The sequence below is a fragment of the Phoca vitulina genome, unplaced genomic scaffold, assembly GCF_004348235.1.
Source record: "Phoca vitulina isolate PV1807 unplaced genomic scaffold, GSC_HSeal_1.0 scaffold21, whole genome shotgun sequence".
Taxonomy (NCBI): domain Eukaryota; kingdom Metazoa; phylum Chordata; class Mammalia; order Carnivora; family Phocidae; genus Phoca; species Phoca vitulina.
This window is the reverse complement of record NW_022589724.1, coordinates 11,613,835-11,636,723: the sequence shown is the minus strand read 5'-3', so window position 1 is coordinate 11,636,723 and position 22,889 is coordinate 11,613,835. Positions and strand designations below refer to the sequence as shown.

At 36.4% G+C, this 22,889-nt stretch overlaps 1 protein-coding gene across 5 annotated transcripts in view; it reads right to left on the bottom strand.

The window, feature by feature from the left end:
- Positions 1 to 22,889, bottom strand: part of MUSK (muscle associated receptor tyrosine kinase) — an 87,070-nt gene that overhangs the window by 46,578 nt on the left and 17,603 nt on the right. For 3 of the 5 annotated variants that reach the window (XM_032418754.1, XM_032418755.1, XM_032418757.1), the window contains exons 4-5: positions 21,173 to 21,300; positions 20,145 to 20,286 (exon numbers count right to left, since the gene is read on the bottom strand). In XM_032418754.1, the coding sequence (XP_032274645.1) occupies positions 20,145 to 20,286; positions 21,173 to 21,300 (270 nt within the window). Of the gene's footprint in view, positions 1 to 2,221; positions 2,252 to 20,144; positions 20,287 to 21,172; positions 21,301 to 22,889 lie in introns of all 5 variants that reach the window. The other 2 variants (XM_032418753.1, XM_032418756.1) reach the window with 1 other exon arrangement.

Sequence of the window (22,889 nt, the reverse complement as noted above, 5' to 3'; positions counted from 1 at the left end):
CCATCATTCTCCCAGCTACCCTCAGACAACAAGGGTATGGGGTTAATGTGCATCAAGTGTCCCAGCTCAGGGCTTCTCCATCCTACAACTAGGGGTGGAAGGTTAAAGAGTGGGGAGGGCCTGAGGAGGATGAAGAAACAGCTGTTAGTCTAATTCTTGGATGAAAAAGTAGAGTTTTATTTTTCAATCCAGCTTTATCAACAATAAAACTGATATTTTTTTATACCCATCTGCATTTGTTACCAGTTTCAAGCAGAAGAGGTGAAGGAGGGATGAAAGAAATACCACCATAGTTATCAAACATTGAAAACAGTAAGGCCAGTTGCAATTAAAAATAAATGCCAGACTAACCTCCATCGATAAAAATACACCTGTAATAATAAACTTAGATGTAATTCAGTAATAAACTCCCATTATTTTGCTGGTAGCCCCAAACTGAAAATGCATTCTAGGTTATCAGTTTTAAAAGTAATGTGGTATATTTCATATCAAGTAATATGTCCATTGAATATCCCTATCTTGCATTTTATTTGCATCAAAAACAGTATAAAAGTGTTTTTGTTACATAAACAAGTTACTTAATAGATGGGGTACAACATTACTTAGTAATTTGGAAAATGTTTACAACTGTTTTGGTATGGATTTTTAAAGCAAAAAAACCACGATGCAACTCTTCTTTCTATAGTCTTATCCGTTATTCTCCAATTCCTGTGGGCAAGCAAATCATTGTTCATCAGCATCATGGGAAATAGACACGGGCAATCTCTTTATCCCTGGGTTTTCTCTCGTGGTATTTATTCATGAGTTTTGGGCTTCAATTTCTCTTGGGTAAATTTATAGTGCTAACTGCCGGTTGAAAATCATACTTTCAAAATTGGACTTAAGCAGCCAGTGTTTCCAAAGTCCTTTATAACGTAACCATATTATGTTCTCATTCTCACCCATCCTTGCCTCTTTCCTTCTCTCTTTCCATTTTCCAAAGCACTTTCAGAAACATGATAAATCTTACTATTGATTGTCATTTTAAGGGGTAATTTGAATTTGTAGTAAGGAGATAGAGCTCTTATTCAGTCTGAAATTGCAGTGGTGGTGCAGTGGAGAGCCTAGGGCAGTCCCAAAATGAACAAGCAGTTTGGCTTGAGATGAATTACCTCTCGTTTCTTGTTAAGGGAGTAGGACCAGAGGAATACTTAAGTCCCTTATAAATTCTGTTTCTGAGTAATTATTTCAAAGGACACAGTGAGCTCACATGGATTTTATTTTCTCATTTTTTCCTTTCTTTATTTTATTCTAGTGTCCTTTAAGGAGGGTTTTTTTTGTTTGTTTGTTTTGTTTTTTGGGGTTACTTGATTCTAACCAGCAATGACTGAGTTGAAGTGAAAGCAAATAAAAACAAACAAAAAGAATCACACAGGGGCAGGTGAAATGATTTTATCTAAATTTGGTTGTAAGCAGCCTGATGTTTAGAAATAGAAAAGTATCCTAAGATAAGGAGGTGCTATTTCTAATACTACCAGCCTAAGTTTTATTTCTAGTGCCAAACTACTGTATGAGAACTTGGGAATCTTATCCAAAAAACATAAAAGGTTAGGTTAGAACAGCACAAAGTTTGAATCTTAATCAGGATAGAAGATGCTTTCTTGGAAGAAAAACTCTTATTCTACAAGGTAGGGTTTTTCCCCCAAACAAATTTGATTTCCAGCTGCTTTCCTCTAAACATATTACACTAAATATATGTATGTATCTGTGGGCAATTAAAATTAATTTAAATTTGATTGGTTTGGTTTGGTTTGGAGCAGTTGCATAATACTTGTCCTCTTGGAGTAATAACAGTAAAAACCTAAGCTGGCATCTTAACATTTTTACATTCCTCCAAAAATTCTAACACCCTCCCCTCCCCACTCCCCCCCCCCCAAAAAAAAGGCTTTCAGTCAAAAGGTAACTTTCTATTCCAATCTGTGTGAGATTTATATTCCTATGCTGATTTATGTCATTTGTTTGCATTTTCAGAGTTTACTTAGTAAATAGTCAATAAATACATTATAAAATAAAGCAGCCCATCTAATAACACTCGGTCAAATGCTCACAGTATTCCCTGTACATCGTTTGTTATTCCCTAAAAAAAATAACAGCACTTAGAATTGTTTATAAGGTCAGCAAAAATAAACAATCGAATAGAACCATACATTTAAAAGAAGCAGGGCAAAAAGAAAAAAAATACCTTTAGTATCTTGTTCAGGTTCACTTTCTTCTATTAATAGAAACAAGACAAAACAAACGCACACAATAAACACACAAACAAAAACAACACATCATGAAAAGGGAAAATCTTTGACCACAGAAACATCAGTTGTGCAACAAGATTAATTAGAATCTGCTTGTTTCTTATTTCAATAAGAAACAAATGCAATCAAGGGAAACTGCTGACCTTTACAAGCAAACTGTTAAATGACATAAAATTTCAAATTACTACTCTTAGTCGGGCAGTACTACACAGAAAATAAACTACAGCATACCCAACAACATAGCTCATTCATGCATTTTTATTTTAATGCTGACAATTACCCTTTCAAGGCAACAGACTGCCTACTATTCTGATAAATTGTGCTTTCCCTTTGTTAGCATGGCTTCTCCTTTTACAGGGCCCTGCTGTGAAGTCAGTGAGGTTGAATCTGGGATCTCAACTATCATTTCTATGGCAATAGACTCATGTTGTGGTAAACAGAGGATTAGGGGGTTTCTCCAGAACAGAGCCTACCACCAACAGAGAGTCTCTCCTCCGTATCCACTCCCGGAGGCTGCTCAGAGAGCAGGGAGGAGCAAACCATTATCTTGTAGGAAACTACCAGTGAAGCAAGCCATAAAGAAAAATGTAAAAATGTCTACATTGGGTATACAGAATGAGAATTTATAATTTTTTAAAAAATCCCAGGAAAGAGACAACCGCCAAATTAATGGTTCCAAAATGTTTAATATAACTATATCAGATGTAGATCCCACCTAGAGCTCTGTTTTTCTTCCCTGAAAGTTTGTGTCCATTTAGACCTTTCTTCAAATTAGTGACAAGCCAACTGCAGCATTTGTTTATAAGTGTAAAATAGCAATGCTATTGTTAACAACTTTGAATGCTAGGAATGTATTTGCATAGCTCTTCACAGGTTATGGTTATTTGCACACGCGATATATGTTATCTCCTTTAACCCTGATCCTATTCCTGTGATTAAACATAAATTGATATTATTCAGCCCATTTTCCAGACGAGGAATCTGAGACTCAGAGCTTTGCTGTAGATTCAGAGCCAGAAACGCCACACGCCAGTTTTCAGACATCAATTCCTGTTCTAATGTGCTTCATAGTAAGAAACCCTCATTATTGAGCTTAATACCCAATCCTCTTAAATGTAAGCAAACTTATAATTTCCCCTTTTAAATTTTATTCTGATTGAACGTTCCCTGCCTCCACCAACCAAGTCAGTGGCACATTCCTGTTTTATTTTTTCAAGGTCAAAGACGACTTAAAAGTTGTTAAATTGAATACATTTATGGTTAAAAGAGTTAAAAGTCTTCTGTCATATGTACCTATAAAAAGAAAATCACTTTTTTTTTTTGAACAACACCCCCAACAGTGCCTGGTATTCGATACCAGTTTTTTTATACTGAAAACTGGTCATGTGGACCCTTGAAATCGTAGAGATCCCTGGTTTCCAACACAGACATCATCAGGAAAAATAAATGAAGGTCCATGTGTGGGCCAGATTGGCTCTGAAAAATTGCATTTGAACGCCTTTGGGCTGGGCAAGTTTTCCTAGTTCCTCAACACAATTGTGATTATTTCCAAATCTTACTATTTTTGGTTTTCACCAGCCAAGTAACTATCTATGAGTAGCTGAGAGGAGCATGGGACTCCAAGGGAATACTAAGTGTCTTCATTCCCTGGCCGCTATTATTTCCAAAATTTTTTTCCACTAAAGTTAAAAGGCCTCAGTAAATTTTGAGACTCTTATTCGCTCATCATTTTTTTTTTTCCCTCATACACTGTTCTTTTTTGGGTTCTGGAACAAGCGAAGGTACATTCTTCATTTCCTTTCAATTTTGCTTAATTTTGGTTTGATCTGTACTTCAGAGTATATCACGAAGACCATGCTGAGTTCCCTCTGCTATCACTTTGTACTTACTGTTGTTACTGCTGTTCATTTTGCTTGATTTGTTTGGAATTGGGAGCAGTGTGAAATTTTGAAAGAATGTACCCCTTTCCTCCCCTGTGGATCTACAGAACCAACTCAAGAGGTGAAAGATTGTCTAAGATCTGCCGTTTTCCTAGGGGGAGGCCTAGAAGTTCTGCCAGAAATTATATTTTCATATAGAGACTCTCGGCGTTTCTTTCTAGGCACAAGTAGAGATACACAGCTCTATACATATGTATTTACACATGCTTATATATTTATTCAAGTAGGTACCACATTCACACACATGCACGCACAATTGAGATCACTTTAAATTAGAGAAAATGATGCAAGAATAATCTGCAAAACCTATTCAAGCTTGAGTACACTCATTCAGTGTATGAGATTGTTGGTCATTTCAAGGTCAGACTCTAGTCCTAGTTTTTTCATGTATCCTGCTTGCTTAGCCTATGATCCCTCTTGACCTCTGAACTTACTGTTTTACTACCTATCAATTTTTAAATATTTAGCTTCATGGTCTTTATTCCCATTTAACTGCTTTATGTGTAATGCATCAGTCTTGGCTTCCAAACTGATGTGTAATCTCCGTTGGGGCTGGAGGCAGGGAACAGCATAGCATACTTTACTTTTGTTTTTTTATTTTTTTTTTTTATTTTTATTTTTTAAAAGATTTTATTTATTTATTTGAGAGAGAGAATGAGACAGAGAGCATGAGAGAGGGGAGGGTCAGAGGGAGAAGCAGACTCCCCACTGAGCAGGGAGCCCGATGCGGGACTCGATCCTGGGACTCCAGGATCATGACCTGAGCTGAAGGCAGCCGCTTAACCGACTGAGCCACCCAGGCGCCCCGCATACTTTACTTTTGTTATGTTTTTGTTTCCCCCTAAAGTTTAGCACAGTCTCTTATAGAAAAAAGAAAATACTTAAAAAAGGAGCTGGGTAGTGATTCATTTTCCTTTTCTACTTTCTTGGAATTGTTCAATAAGACATTTAGAATAGAGAATCAGAGACTTCTCTTATTGGAATAATCTGAGATATAATCAACATCTGAGTTAAATAGTATATCCATCATTTTCTTGAATACTTTGATTTATGGGGAACTCAGTATTATCATAGCAACCTGTTAAAAAGAATATATTCTAAAATACTGTTAAAAAAAGGAATATATTCTAAATCAAACCAAATCAGTCTCCTTATAATTACCACCCACAAGACTTAGTTTCTGTTCCTATCCACTGGACAAAAAAAAAAAAAATCCATCAAATATTTTCATTTTTCGAAGCTTGCTAGCTCCAGTTTACCATGCTGATTGCTCACTTTTGAACTTTCTTATCTTACCTTCTTATCTTAATTTACCCCCAGAACTGAAACTAATACATACATAGAAAGTCTCACAAATTCAAAGAATAGTAAGACTCTTTCTAATATTCTACTTCTGTGACTATAAATATGCATATGTTTTTATTTGCATTTATATAAAAATACGTTATGTCATATTCCATTGAAAATCATGAATATCCAACACTTGTTTTTATACTTGCTCTTCAGTTTTGAATGTGAGTGTGTGTGTGTGTGTGTATATGATTTGATTTTAAGAAAGATAAATTAAGTTTTTCCTATTCATTTCACTGTGTTAGTTGATTGGAGAAGAAATTTGGAGGGGAAATGTGTTATTATATGGGAGGAGGGAAAGCCATCAAGATTCCCTGGCAGAAATGAACACATTTAGTAAGATCATATAGGTCACGTAGACCTTGTGGAGAGGAAGAAAGAGACCAGAAGAGGAAACAGGCAGAACTGAGCGATGGCTCCCATTCTTCAGACTGCAAGAGTGAGGAGAGCCAAGAAGATAATAGGAATCTGGCCACCTAGGCCAAAATCTCAATGGAGGCTGCCATTGCACATTCTTGCTCCTTGTAGGATGGCGTTGTTTATAATTTTCTTCATAGGCAAAACCTTAAAGAAATCTCTGAACATCTGGTACTGTCAGGAAAACATTCTAGGACTTTTTCATTTTTCAATGAAATGATTTGCACCAAGCAGTTAATAAAGCAACTAACACACAGCTAGAACGTACTAGAGGCTAATTTTGAAGCCAGGTCTTCTAGCTCGCTCTTTCTTTCATTTATTTTTTTTCAGAGCTGTTTGTAGCTCATGGTATCTTCCTGACTGATGAAAGCTATTTCTCCATCGGCCTTCAAAGAAAGAAGGTATATTTTGTTTTTAAATTTCAGTCTGCCTTAGGGAGCTACATTCCAGATATGGATCGTGTTGAGTACCCTTTTTGTAGGTGTTAAAAGCTTGTACTTAAATCCATTCCTTACTTATCCGAGAAGAGAGGAATCATTCTGTAGAAAGAGAAGTCCATTGTTCAGACCTTATTATGAAAAAAAACGTGGATGCTAATCAATACTAGATTATTTGAACCCATTCTTAAATAGGCTGCATTTGTCTCATCTAGCATTGTATTTTACGAATTATTGCGTTGGAGATGCCTAGTAGAAGACAAGCACCACAGGCAGCAAAAGGGTCGTTTTAGTTTTATTTTTTACTTAAAAAAAATTGGCTCAGGCAATTATTGAAAAGTAATGATATTGAGGCTCTGTGGTACTCTGTTTCTGGATAGATTATTTTGTTTTCCAATCATTAAAAGAACATGTGACAATAATAATAATAAACCTAAGTAAATACCTGGATTTTCTTTGCTGACTTCTTGGTAGCTAAAGCAAAGAAACCCGACTCTAGTGTGCTGCCACTGTTTACATTTCTGTTTCCTCTGAAGCAGAGCAGTGCATGAGGTTTATCCACTGTGGCTCCATCTCTGAAGGAATCAGAATGCAAGCTCCTTTAGAAAACATACACAGCACCCTCACAAACAGCCTTCCTTTGCATCTTCAAAGTAAGGCTGGCCTGGCTCTGTGACATCATGATTCTCTCAAGTGGCTTGGGCTGGAAACCTTTCTGTGGACTTTGAGATAATAACATTTCCCTAGCTTGTAAATATGGACGGTGAATAATGACCATGAGCAAGAAGTGTTTATCAAGTAAATCAGATAAGAGCCACACGAAGTTAACTTGTTTTTAGTTCAGTCCTAGATGGAGATGGAGCAACTATTAAGAATATTTTTGTTGGGCGCCTGGGTGGCTCAGTCGTTAAGCGTCTGCCTTCGGCTCAGGTCATGATCCCAGGGTCCTGGGATCGAGCCCCACATCGGGCTCCCTGCTCTGCGGGAAGCCTGCTTCTCCCTCTCCCACTCCCCCTGCTTGTGTTCCTGCTCTTGCTATGTCTCTCTCTGACAAGTAAATAAATAAAATCTTTAAAAAAAAAAAAAAAGAATATTTTTGTTAAAATGGTTCTGAAAATATATTAGAAGTTTAACCATAAGCCAATGAAGAAGTTGGACTTCAGTTGTGATTCATGTTTTTCATTCTTGAAAAAAGCGTATATTCTGGTTTTCATGGGGAGGAGATGCTAAGCTGCTTAATTGCCAGGACAGAAGCCTTTCTTGGTTTACCCTTTTTAAGGTTTTAATTTTAAGATCATTTTAGAGTTACAGAAGAGTTGCAAAGATAATATAGAGGGTTTCCAGGTACCCTTCACCCAACTTCCTCTAATATTAACATCTTATATAACCATGGTACATTTATCAAAATCTTTGTTTACTTTTAAATAACATTTTGGACCTAATCTCATGAAAAGGAAGATACTTGAGCTCTGACAGCGATCAAAGAAGGTAAAGTTTATTAAGAACAAGAATTTTTTTATTTTAAGTTATTTTATCATTATTATTATTATTATTATTATTATTATTATTATTATTTTAGCTCACCAGAAATTTTAGCCAGGAAAAGAAATAGGAGCTATAACCTTAAGCTTAAGTGACACCGTAGTCTCCTGGTTGTCTAAAATGGCTTGGCTTGGGAACATTTCTGTGGTCTTTGAAATGGAATTCCAGATGCCCAGATATGACCACAGGCCTCCAAACTGTAGGTCCCCATGCTAAAGAGATGGCATTTGAAAACCATGTCTAAGAAAGATACCACGTGCTATAGTCTCAGTGTTAGCCTGTGCGTTGAATTGCAGCCCATTCTGGTTTTTATGGCATCCCAGTAGATACTGTCTTGTACTCTCTAGTCTGTCTTTTACTCCCTGACTCAGCAGCAGCTTGTGCTCTCATGATAAATCTACTTCCCCCTACCGCCATCACTGTGATATGATCTGTACCATGAGCTGCTATTCATCAGTCAAAGCCCTGATGGACCTCACCTCTCTGAAGCTTTCCCTGACCTCCCACCATCTCCCCTGTCCTGTACTTCTATCATTGCAAATAGTTGAACTTTAATTTTTGTAATTACTTGCTTGCATGCTCATCTTCCTCACTGAATTTGAAAACTTTTCCAGAAGTGAGCCATGTCTTTATCTCTGTATCCTTAGGAATAATCTCATTCCATAAAATACAGTAGGCACTCAACAAATGAATAAATTTGAAGCTTATTCTAACTTTTATCCTATGAATTATGGATAAGCTAACTTTTTCCTTAAATTTTTAAGCTTTGTCTGGAATAAAGACATTCCAAGTAGAAATCCTCAAGTCAGTGTTTCTCGGTGTGTGGTTCATAGACTACTCGGGTTAGGTTCATTTGGGAAATTGTTAAAAGGCCCTAACACAGACCTATTAGATCTAAATCTCTGGGGAATGCGTCCTAGAGCTATAACTTTTAATAAGATTTGCAGAGGCTTTTGATGTGCATTGAAGTTTGAGAACCACTACCTTGGAGGAAGAGTTGTATTAATTCACCAATTTTGTTATTTCCATTTCTTTCCATAGAGGTTTTGAAGTGACTATAATTAATGATGTGACAGTAAATTAAATGAAATAACACATTAGTGTCAGGCAAAGAAGACTTCTGGTTGGCTTAGTGTAACAGGTGCTATGACTTGGATTCTGAGATACATGCCAGGTAGGGCAAAAAACAAAGTAAAAATAAAGTACACCATTCTCACGACAAGGAGGGAAACAAAAGGCCAATTTCTCGGGAGAGACCATTTTCCCCCCACCCAGGCACTAAATTTTTAAAGCAATTTCTCAAGATTTACCTTAAAGCAGTAAATGATGGAATGATCGATATTTTTGACAAGATTTTTTGGCGAACCGCTATTTCTGTAATGAGTAAAATATGCGGTAAGCCCAGGATATGCACTAAGGTTGCTTTGATTTTCCTATTGCGGATACTATGTTTCTGTACCGACTCTAAACAGCCCCTTTCCTGTGTGCCAGTAAAGGCAAATCTTCATATAGCTTCTTAGAGAAGCTTTCTCTTATCACTTGTCCCAGTGGGGCCAAACCAGAGTTACAGTCTCTGACAAGTACCAAGCATGCAGGTATAAAACATTGCTGACTGAGGATAGATTTATGTTCTTTGGAAACAAGAGAAGCAGTTGGCAATGTTGACATTCTATTTATGAAATCTGAGAGACCTAACCAGCAATATTCTCCGGGTAGAATGTAAACAACAGGCAACAAGACCACCAACAGCCAGTATTTATCAAGGAGCCCCAGTATTTATCACGGCATATATGCTCTTAGTCCATTTTAAGAACTCTATGCTCTAAGTAATATTGCTCCCATTTCCCAAATGAGGAAATAGACTTGGAAGGGTTGAGTAAATCATCCGACCTCACATAACTAGCAAGTGGCAGAGTCAGGATTAGCACCCATATCTATCTGACGCTAAAGCATGTGAGCACTCCAGCATGCTGGTCTATGAAACATAAACACAGAGAAAGGGAAAACTCAAGAATGGGGTAATGGAAGATATCCTGGCCTGGGAACCGAGACGTCTGAGCTCCTTGCTAACTTGGAGAAAGTACTGATTTTTCTAGTCTCAAGTTTCCTGATCTGTGGAACGAGGGACAGAATTACGACTTCAGGCTGAAAACCTATGATTGCTCTTCTGATGGAACCAAAGTTAATAAAAATCAACTCTCTTTTAAAGAAAAATGTAGGGTTTTTTTTTTTGTTTTTTTTTTGCCATTGAACTTGATTGCGTCTACCTCAAAGATAAAGATGACACATGGAATAAAGAGCTGTGCTTATCTCCACAAGTGTTTTTAAATCATCACTTCTGTTGCGCAGAAGATACATTAGTCTGAGAACTAACACTGATAACTATTATCTGAGTGACTGCTCTGTACAGTCTTATAAGAGCTTTAAATATGTTATCTTAGTTTATCCTTTTTACAACATATGAGGTACAAAGTATTATTAACCTCCTTGTACAGGTAGAGAAACTGAGGCACAAAGAGACTAAGGAAACTACCTGACATTCCACAAGTGGTGGAGTGAGGACCTGAACTTAGGAGTTTACTCTAGGCTCTGGAGCCCATGTTATTAGCCAGTACGTTAAGTTCCCTCTAGAAATCATGCCTGACTAGTTTATCATTCGTGGAAATGAACATACTAATTACAATTTGAAAGTCATCTATTTGATTCCTGAAGGAAATAACTTAAGTAGTAGTATTTGAATTCCATATTACCATCGAGTTCTAATAGCTTTCTATTACATCTTTTCATGATTCAAAGTTACTACATTTTGAAATTAAGGCCAGTGGAGGCATGGCCTTCTCTATCTTGCACAGTGTGAAATGAGTCTCTGTTGCATAAATCAGTGCACTAAAGAGAAAGAACGTTTCCTTTTTTGCCTATGTATGCTTGAACTTGGACATCTCATTTTGACACCTAAAAAATGAAAATCAAAGCTTACTCTGATTAGAGTATGCGTATTTCAGGTCACAGTAACTTTGCATTTCAAAAAATGCAATGTCCCCATTATAGTAAACAATTTAAGAAAAATCTTTGAGGCACATTTTTTTTCTTCAAACGTGCAGTTAAAGAGGGCCTACCTGTTTTTTCACTTGATGTAGCATCTGTTCAGTGCTATAATCATTATATAACTTTTTCTTGCCTTAGAGAACTCTAGTGACAACTCCTCAACTAAAGGACCACTGTACCATTGTTTCTTGAAAGCACTATGGGACTTTTTAGATGGGAATGCAACATAATAGCCCCTTAAGTGGAAATCAGTGGATAGAACTCTTCTTTTAGAGCATGCACCTTATTAATCATGCAGATTTAATTTTCCCCATGATGACCCCCAGGGATATCAAAGACTTCTGCCTTTTTCTTTGGTTTGGTTTTTAGATAGACAATGTATTCATGACCGCAAATCAAACCTGTTAGTGGCATCAAGCAAGTGGAATTGATGCCGGGTACAGGAGCACCGCAAATTTTATTAAAACTGCAAATCACTGAGAGCACAGCACACGTTGGGGTTTAAATACCTCTCTCTGTGGCATTTGTCATATTAAGAGCTGCAGCATAAACAAAGGAAAAAGCAAATCAAATGTTGTGTCCACATTACTTGATCAATTCCACTCTTCTAGATGCAAGAAGGAAATCTGATCTCTAGGAAGGAAGGCAGCCAGAAGTCTAACATATTTGAAGACAGTGCTGATCTCTTCTAGTTAGATCTATTGACATTTGCCTCTGGGACATCATGTGTGTGTGTATGTGTGTATGTATGTTTATATGTATGTATATATGTTTATGTATGTATATGCATATATACAGATACATATATGTGTATATATAATGTATATGTGTAATGATTTATTTTTATCTTTTGGGATTCTGTTGTTGTCTGATATACTGCATATGTCTGCAAAAAATCTTCCCAAAAAAGCCTTTGATAGACCAAGGCAGCCCTAAGGATACATGGGAAAGCCTTTCAGACTGCAGAGAAACAGACTGACAACCCTTGAGGGCCTTGACAAGTGATGGAGGCTCATGTACTGAGGCCACTTACATTCGCCAGGTAGCTCACCTTCCCTCCTCACTCCCCAAAATGCCTCTCTCAGGTGTTGAGACAGGGTTCTGCTTTTTGAGGCCTCCTGCAAATGAGGTATTGTTTAAACATTTGGGAAGCCTACAATAGCCCTCTACCTCAGAGGGTTCTCTTCCTGGTCTTGATCTACTTTGACGGCTCTCATCTGCAGCTTTATACAGGTACTAAGCCACCTCTCCCACTGGTGATTGCTGACAGAGAACCCTCCCTTGGTTCCAGCTTCTCTTCTGCCCAGTCTTTTCCTTCATAGCTTAAACCTCCAAGGGTAAACAAGGTAATAATAGAAAATGCAGTTGACAGGGAGTCCAGTACATTCCACCATACACCTATTTTAAATGGAGTCTCAAGTATTCTACACTCAGCCAGTTTCTATACACAAAGCAGAATTGTCTGAATGTGAAATCCACAGAATGTGATAAAATCGACACTCAGTTCCAAATAAATAAATCATTTCATAATCGTTAAGTCAAAGAATATAAGGGAAACATGTAAGGATATAGGGAAATATAAGAAAATTAGATATTTGTAAATTTTTAAGTGTATCTTTTCCAATGATTTAAAAAGTCAACAATGACTTCTCCACTCCAGCTAAAAAAATTATATTATTTTAAAATTGGGGTCAAAAACAGGAAAGTAAAAATCAGAATCTTGCATTTCAGCGGTCATCTAAAGCCTCTGAGATGCAGCCTCTCCTTAAAAACTCCAGCCCTGCCATCCATATCATCCCATTCCATTACCACATCCCTGTGCCACTGAGTGTCTTCCTGGCCGTTAGAGAACTTAGAGAAAACCAGTTCAATAAAGATACATAAGAGAGACAGTATGGATCATTCTTTGGATACCTAAAGTAGAACATGAGGCAGATTGGAGAAACAGATAGACTGTCTCTTGACTTAGAATTCCTTCTGTAGGGCACTGAAAAGTCTCTTTGTCTCTTTTCAACCTAACAAAACCAATATGCAGCAAATATAATTGGTGGTGGTGGGAGGAGAGGGGAGGGACTACATGGAATCATGCCACTGAAAATGATGCTTTCATCTCTGTGGGGAACTGATAGAAAGAAATGATCTTAAGAGGAAGGAATATTTCTAGTTAAATAGAAGGAAATCTTTATGAGCCAATATGATTGATTTATTTTTGTTTTATCATTATATATTCATTCTCATATTTGGGGAATGATCTCAGCTTGAGGTCAGAAACTACCAAGCAAGTGTGATTGTCTTTAAGACCAGTGAGACAAATCTCAGTTTCAGAGATATTAAAATGCACAACAAAGGGAACAAATATTAGCCAGTGGCGATTATAAGAAACAAATACTCTGAGATTCATCCCAGCTATGGTAAAATACTTAAAAATGAACATCTTAGAATCTATGGAATATGATATGGAGATTTCTCTTGCCCTCGTCACATCCTGCCATGAAACCTATCCTAAAGGCCATTGTCACAGAGGTAATGAGACGGGTTAAATTTTCCAAAGGAAGAGACTCCACCATTATGAGATGGACAACTCTTTTCTGCATTTCAAGTGACTATGGAATTTGGGAGATGATAGATACTTCCCTACCAGTGTTAAATCAGCATACCTGTAGAGTTCTCACCTAGCAGTAATGCTTCACTTTTCCATGGGAACTTACCTTTGTTTACGTTGAGTCATAACACTCAACCACATCTAGAAAATGCTCATTGAGAAATCAGAACCCAAATTGAATTTTAGTGTTGGATCCTCCAAGCCACTATGGAATCACAGATTCCAGGTCTGCCCATAAAGTAAGAAAGAAGAGTCAAATGGGGGGAGAATCCACTAGCAGGTGCTGCCCTCTGAACTCCTTCACTTCCCACTCCATCCAGGTGGCTCCCTTCCTCTTCCAGGCCTCAAACTTCCTTCCCTAAGGAAATGGCATATTTCAGCTTCTGTTCATCAGGACCTCACCCTCAACCCCAGTTCTTCAGCCAATGGCCAATGTTGTAAATATCTAATCAACATAGGAACCAATTGCCTTTGACAAAACTTTTCCCATCCCTGAGTTTGTTCTAGAGCAGAATGGAGCAGAACTGCAAAAATACTATATCAAACCAATGAACAGAAAGGTTGATGTCACTTTATCAAAATAGTATAATGTTTGGAAGAAATAATTTTTTCCAAAACATAAGTACATGTATTAATTCTTCCTCTTTATAAAAATCCAAAAAGTATAGAGAGCTATGTAAAGTGTATGATAGACGTTAACCTCCTATGTAATTCTACATGCAGAGATGATGACTATTAACAGCTTAGTTTATACATTCTAATATAGAATATATAAAACATACTGTTCTTCAACTTTTTCACTTATGAACACATTAATGTTTCTAATGAGTTAATATTTCTAACGAGATAGAATAGAACCTTGCACGTAGTAAGCACTATATAGGTACTTAATAAATAGTAATAAATACAGCAAATAATTATATAGTGTTTGCTATGTGCCTATATTAATTCATGTAATCATTGCAACAACCTAAGAGGTAGGTGCTAGTTTTTTTTACCCCATCTTAGAGATGAGGAAACTGAGGCTCATTGTTGGAAAACAGACCCAAATCACATTTTTGGTGGATAATTGTAAAAGTTAAAGTATATAGATTGATCTCATTCTTAATAGCTGCATAGGATTTTTTCACATACTTTATCAGTCTCCTATTGATGCAAATTTATTTTATTTTTTGCAAATTTAAATTCTTTAAAAATTTTTACTATTATAAATAACTTTGTGGTAATCTTGAACATACACTTACGTATATAATTCCTCTAGATAAATGATCAGAATTAAATTATGGAGACAAATGTATACACATTTTGAAGCTTGATTTTTTTAATTAAGAACAATGAAAGACACCTCCATTAGACTATACCAAATAATAGGAATAGTTTAAAGTGTTGGTTTCTTTATTGCTGTCATCCTAATTGTTGTCCTTTATAAGTAATCTGTTTTTTCTTCAGTAATTTAAGATCACCTCTTTGTCTTTGGTATTTATTATGATGAATCTCGGTCTGAAACTATTAATGTACCTGCTCTTTGTTTTTACTAATTGGGACTCATTGTGCCTCTCATACTTGAAGATTTAAATCTTTCATTAATTTTGGCAAGTTCTCAATCATTATGCTTGTGAGTATAGCCTCTCATATTTTCTCTATTCTCTCTTTCTGTAACGCATATCCTTAATTATTTCTTTAATTCAGTTTTATCTTTCCCATCTCTCTGCATTGAATTCTAAATTCTGAAGAGGTGACTTCTAATGCGTGCATTATCTCTTCATCTCTAACATACCATTATTCATCCATTGAATTTTAATTATAATTATGTTTTTCATTTGTTAAACTTATTTAATTCTTTCTCAGAGCTGCCTTTCTTCTTCTAATGTATTTTTCTTTGCTTTTTTTTCTCCTTTTGTCTTTAATTAGTTCAAACATATTTATTTTCAAGTCCCTATTATATTGTGTTAGCTGAATTTCCTGGGGTTTTAATCCCTTTGAATATTGTGTCAGCTAACTCTCACTTAAGGCAGTTTGTTTCCTGTGGATGCTATAATTCTGCATTGTGAACTCATCCTTAGTGTGGCTTTATTATGAAAATCCTATAGAATCTGGGAAAGGTATTTTTTAAAGCTTTTTTGTTGTTAAATCTTTGGCCTGGGACCGATTTTTATGTTAATTTCTCTAGTTTGGGAGCCCCAGACTGTGCTAGCAGTATGAATTCACTATCAAACCTATATGAGATATAGTCCTAAGCATTGAATACAGACTCATTATCAGAAAACCTCTTTTTTTTCTTTCTCACACCTAGAATTCAGGTAGCCAGATAAGCCTCTACATTGTCTTTCTGTACCATTGGATGGAATTTTTCTGGTCCACCTTTTCACTTCTGTGATTCTCAGCTTTACGGAAGGTTCTCAATGCTAACCTTCCTTCGCAGGGGCCCACAACCTTGTCTCCTGTTCCCTTAAGAGTCTTAAAACACATATTCTAGGTTATAGAGATGGCTACCCGTGCCATTAGCTCCAGGACAGTGCAGAACCAGTTTATGAGCTTACTGCTGTTTTTTCAATTCCTATTCATTCCTGGCCTCTGGAGATATAATTTTATCCTGTGGGTTGTATGCATAACCCAGCAATTCTGGGTGTTTGTAGTAGGAAGATATTCATGTTACCTTGTCTGTCATATTGCTGGTGCTGTAAGTGTTTAATCCTACATTTGTATATTTGGTATGAAGAAATACCATGATTAATTGCTTCAACCAGCCATTCTCCTGCAATAATTCTCAAATCCTTTGCCCTGTTTTCCTTCCTGGCAAACTCCAATTCCTGTATCTTGCCTTTGGATTTGGCATTCTACTTTGTTTGAACTTCTTCTTTTTCTACAGTGAGGCACATTGATGTCACTCCATATTCATAGTCCCATTCTCTACTAAAACTTTAATGTTACCTAGGAATCGTAGTTCCCTTGTGAGTCATCTCTCCCATTCCCAACAGCTATTTTAAAACCTTTCCACTCTCCTCAGTCCTCCACCTCCCTTTACAGAAGTGTTTTCAGAAGATAAACTTACTTTCTACTTCCTAAAGGAAATAGAATCCAACAGAGCTTTCTCAAATTCCATCTACCAAACTCATTAACTCGTTTATAGTGGAATATACCCCCTTTCTCCTTCCTATTACAAGGAAGGAAGTTCCTTCTTCCTAAGTACAGTGATCATATAATCTGTCATTGAAGCCTGGATACTTTTGAAGGTACAAGGAGGATTCTATTAATAATTATTCTAGGACAACAGGTGTAAACCAGAACTGTCCTGGGCAAACTGGGATAAGTGGTCACCCTCTGCATAGGGTTTATCACTCTTATTTGTCCCCTCGATACACTGTTTTTGCCTTCTCAAGTACCGCATTCCCTTGAATAGTCTACCTCTCTCCTTTATATTTAAATGTCCTTTTCTCTGAGCCTCTTCTCATTCATATTTTAACATTTTCAGTTTTTTAACATTTTAATCTTTTTAAAAGAAAAATCTTGCACAACATTACCTATATACCATATATACCTCTAGCTACTGCTCACTTTTTTGATTTTTCCCTTTTCTCTACCAAGTTTATTGAAAAAAATTTGTTGATACCTACTGTCTCTTTTTTTCAGCTCCCATTCTCCATCATTTATATTCTCTTGTCTTTTTCTCTCACCCCTATTCTGACACTACTCTTGGCAATGTCGCACATGATTATCTGTTCCTTAATAGAGTACACAGTATTTAGCATTACTCAATGTCTTAGACACCTCTGTGAGTTAGTTGTCCTCTCTCTTAGTTTCTTAAAATAGCACAATGATAGGACCTTCTTCACCGACTGTTCGTGAGGATTCAATAAAATAATCCATGTAAGCATGTAGCATTTTAAAATGTTAGCCATCCCATTGCTCCTCCTTTTGGAAGAACATCCATGTTTGGCTACGCTTGAGTTAGACGGTTTCATTAGTAATTTTATATGTCACTGTTTGGACCTTTTAAGATAAGACAGAAAAGTTGACTGTCTTCATGTTGCCATTCCAGAGGTCCAGCAGCCTGAGGATGGTGATCTAGAAAGGGAGCTTAACTTTTGTGTTGAAGGCTGTTTCACGTTTGTTACAGCACCTAAGATCATCCACAATTGGTATGCTTCTCCCCGTTAGAAGCTAGCAATGGCAGACAACTTTTCCATGGCATGACCACGTGCAGTACATATAGCCTGGCATTGAATGACATTATGGAGTTCTCATTCTAATTTGCTCAGACTAATTTTCAGAGTTACTTACACAATGCATAACAAATGCTCATCTGCCTCACTGACTATGGCCCAGCTTTATCTTCAGCCCTCATTATTGCCCAGTTAGTAGGTCTTTACAGACACATTCGGGGTTGTGCCAGTTGCTTTTCAGTTGGTTTTTCACCTGTTCTGAATTGTTGGTTAAATTGGCCCTTCCTTTAAATAGATCATGTCTGCATTATATCTTGTGGAAATGCCTTAACTATTTCTTTAAGTGGAAGCCAGCCTTTCAGAACTTCAAGAGAAGCCACACAGATTTGCTACAATTTTAATGCTCTAATAGTAATGATTATAATTGATGCCATTTATTAAATGTTTATTATGTACCAGCCACTGTGCTAAGCTTGTCACAAATTTTCACATATATTGGCTGCTTTAATAGGGACCAAAATGGAGTAGAAATAGATGGGTGCTAAAAGGATCATTTTACCTGCTGTTAGAGTAACTTTAAATGATATTATGAGCTCTCAATACTAGTGAGTTTTATAACACCTCCGTATACATTAACTGTTAAAGCAATGAGCATGACCATTTAAGTGTTAAGAAGAAAGAAGACAGTATTCAGTTTTACTGATAGGTGTGATGCAAAATTAAATGGCAAAGCAAGACCAAGCTGTGTAATTGGACTCCCAACTAACTGTGATTTGTGTTCATTTTCTCTAGTCAGTGTTAAAGCAAATATTTTCAATATCTATGAAGACAGTGACCTATAAACTATCAGCATTCTGTATTATAATACAGAGGGCTTATATTTAATATCTTGAAGAGGAAAATCTTTATGATATTATGTACAAATGGATAACGTTCATTCTGTATTATTCCATGTACAGTTCAAGGAAACACTGAATCCAGGCAGATAGTCAGTGTCCGAATGTGTGATTGAGTGCGTTTGTATGTTTATTTTTCACTGAGTAAGTCACATCAACTGGGTATTGCATACTGAGCTTTAAATACCATTGCTAATGCAGAAAATACTAAATTATAGCAACTATGCTGAAAATATATCTTTTTTTTTACATCTGACAGCCATTATTCCCATCAACTTCTTTCTTTTCTATGAGGAGTTAATAGAGATTCTATGAGCAACTGATGCAATGACGTAATAAAGATGTTACGTTAGAAGCAGATGTAGGAAAGGAGATTATTAATGTTATGAGAGGAAGGCCTGCCTAGGAAATAAAAATAATCTAAAAGGAGCTAATAGAAAACTATATGATTGAGAAGGAAGAGATGTGGGCTTAAGTGAGTAGGATGGAGTCAAAGTACGCTATGGGGAACTCCCGAAGTCTCTCCCAATTGAACTATAATGTGGGCCAGTGTGAGAAAGCCCAAATACTTTATCAATCAGATAAGAGAAAAGCAGAAAAATAGGTGATGATTCTTATAGTCAACACTGTGAGTGTTTACAAAGGGTCAGGCCCTCTGCTAGCTACCTGTCAACACCTTACCTCACTGAATACTTGTAACAAATCCCACTTTTCAGATGAGAGAACTGGGAGCCAGAGAGATTAATTCTACAGCATAGAACAGGAAGAGCTGGAAAGAGTTTTGTACTTAGTTTGCTCACCGAGCACAGGCATGCTGGTAGTTTCTATTTTTAAGCAAAATGTGATGTGATTTTAGATCAAGAAGGATCTGACAGTCAAATGGGTAGAACACCTTGCCCTATCTGGATTCTGAATTCTCAGTGAAGACCTTTACAACTAGCTGCTGAATTGGTTGACTTTAAAAGAACATTTTAAAAAATGAAAAGTATTTTGACAATGTAACTCACAGAACTAGGAATATTTTTATTAATTAATAAATATTTTAGTTATACATTTTGAGTCAGTATTTTATTTTTCTCAACCCTTTGTGATAGAATACAATCTGAAGAAAGTTACTGAAAAAGAGAAAATGAGGGTTTTCAAATTTTATAAGCAAGGGAGAATTGTCAAATAGAAGTTCTGAACTGGTGTCTTACTGTATTACTATTTTAGTGAATTTAGTCTGTTTTGGTCAAAATTACCAGTGATTGTGGGCAATAGATGGAATATGACCTATTATACTAGGGCACACTTCTTTCTCTTCTTAATTTTTCTTTTCAGAGTTTTGACCTTGTGCTTTAGTATCTGGAACAGTTAAGGGAACTAGTCTACCCACATGTCTGCCTCTGCAAGCTAATGTCCAGCCTTCACAGTAGAACGTGAGGCCCTTCTAATAGCACCGTAATGGGAAGGAATGCAACTCCTTACCCTCAACTTCCAGCTTCACCAATTTGGAATATGCCGTCCCGAGGCTGTTTTTTGCCACACATCGATAATGTCCTGCATCTTCCTTTTGCACATTGTGAATCCTTAAACTCCCAGATTCAAGAACTGCAATGCGGGAATTTTCCTGCCAAGGATAGGGACATGATTTTTAAAACGTCCATGGCTTTATCAAGATATCATTGCCTTACTTCATCAGGTCATCATCATCGCTGCTATCATCAAAAATATCATTTATAGATTATCATATAGATTATCATAAACAAAATTATTTGTTTTATTTTAAATAAAACAAAGCTAATCGATATTATACTTCATTTCAGTTAATTGACATATATCAACACCTACATATTCTCTGTGGAATATTCTGAGCATAGTAAGATGAGAAACCTCACTGAGTTCACAGTTAGTAGGTGACAGTGATGATGCAGTGTGATCAATTACCAGTAAATGTAGGTATGAGATACAAAAGCAATATAAAATAAACATGCATATAATAGATTTTTAATTTGACTGTTCTGTGACTGAGGTATTTGTCAGGGAGTTTGTTCACCAGTGTTGATGTTTGTGCTCTAACTTGACTCCAGAGTTCTCATTCCTTGCCTTCCAAACCTCCTTTCCCACTCTCCTCCCAGAAACTGTTTGTTGGGTCTAAGATCTGGATTTTAGTTTTATCTTTTTTATCTCCCGTGTCTCAAAGATCCAGTGTCAGAAAATAAAATGGTTCTACTAACCAACCAATTGACAAAGAAACACTCTAGCTTTGCTTTTGCTTTTCTTCCTTTTTCATCCCTCTAAAGAACAACTGGTTCCCATCTTTTTTTCCCTAGCCAACCCCAACCAGAATGCCTTATAGTTGGTGTGTATGGGAAGAGGAATATTTAAGTTTGGTTAAAATGTTATATAAGGGAACAATTTTATACTAGAAATTTGTGATCATGTAACTGACTTTGCAAAGATTTGTTGTATTTGAAAACAAGTTGTAGAGACATGTTTTCATAATAATCACTTACCCTGAGTGCACCGTCCCCCTTGATCCACGACACTGATGGTTTGGGATTGCCCATTGTAGTACATGGTAGAACTGCCTTTAATCCTTCTATTATTTTTACATTTATGGGAGGACGAGTTATTTTTGGCTCTAAAGGGAAACAAAAATTCAAAATTAAAAAGGCAATATGGCTGCATTAAACTTTTTCTTTTCTATTTAAGTCTAAATATTCACTTTAAGAATAATTTATTGCATTACAGGATTTACCAAATGCTAAGACAGATTTTGAGTGGATATCAGACAGAAATAATTTTTCAAAGTTTAGGTTATCTCTGTTTTATTCATATCTTATTTGAAAAACACAAATTCATGAAACATATTAGGAGTTTGAAGTCATAGTATTCTTCACTTTAAAAGATAGTTAATGAAAAGTTGATTAAAATAAACTGTCATGGTAACAATTCAACATCATTTAATTCATACCAACAGACACAAAAACATTTAAGAGATATTTGATCTATTTTTTATATAACTCTGAGTTATGCTTTCCCTTTCCCTTTAGTCTCACTTTGACTCTTAAATTTGGTGATTAAGAATTAGATACATTTATCCTCTAGAAAGTAAACTAGACGTTATTGTATCAGTAATTGGAGAAATTCTGTCATACAATTTAGAATAACTGTACTCTGTGAAGCAAACTTTATAATTTACTGTTCTGTGATATGCTTTTAAATTAATTCTGTCAGAAGAAATAGTTTATGCCAGCTATTGTTTATTCTCCAATAGTAAGCTTTCAGAGGAAGTTATTAAATCTAATGTATAGAAGAATTGACAAGTTCAGGAAGTCTGTTATTTTACTACTTGAAACATTCATAAATAATGAAAACATTTATTTCCTTAGGAATCTCATGTTACAGATACAAAACAGAGACCTGTCTTTGCAGGAGAGACTACTGAGAAATGGATACATTTTATTTCTTTCAGGTCGTGTGCTAAAATCAGTGTGTTACTTTGACGGAGAAAAGTGTGAAATAAGGACGTTTTCCTCCCATTTTAATTGTGCATGTGGCGGTTAGTGGTGGTTGGGAGTGATATTTGCAAAGACTGCATGGTCTTTTGATGTTTAATCTAGGCAATTATTGCCATTTAGAGTTGGTATGATCTTGGATTATGGCAAAATTACAAGTCAGGCTTTAAACATATTATAGGAAAATATTAACTTTGTCACTTTGCCCACTATCTAAATTACACACATCTCCTCATCAACAACAGTGAACACCCACATTTAGATGATGGCCAGGCACCTCAGTTGTGAGTTGGGTTATCATACAGCTGCTGGCAAAAGCTTAGCTTAAGAGTTGATATTCCTATGACCTAGGCCAAGAGAGTGTTATCCATTCCTTCCCTTGGGTTCCTTGAACTGATCCCTATGCCAAATGTCTTAAGCAAATAACTTTTGTTTAAAGCAAATGACTCCTGTCTTCTCAGTGAAATAGATGTCTTGGTCATCTGTTGGGTGAGAGGTGAGGAGAACTCTTGTGGGAACTTGAAGCTAAAGTGACGTGGGAATGAGTTAAGCATTGATGTTGAGTCATGGATTCCCCACTGTAAGGGAAGACTCTTCAGGTGGAGCCATGACCACTGGCCCATCTGAGCTGGCCATCATGTTAAAGTGGGACGCTGGAAACATCATGCTATGCCAGCATGGAACCCTTAGTTGATGGACCTCTTGGGGGAGG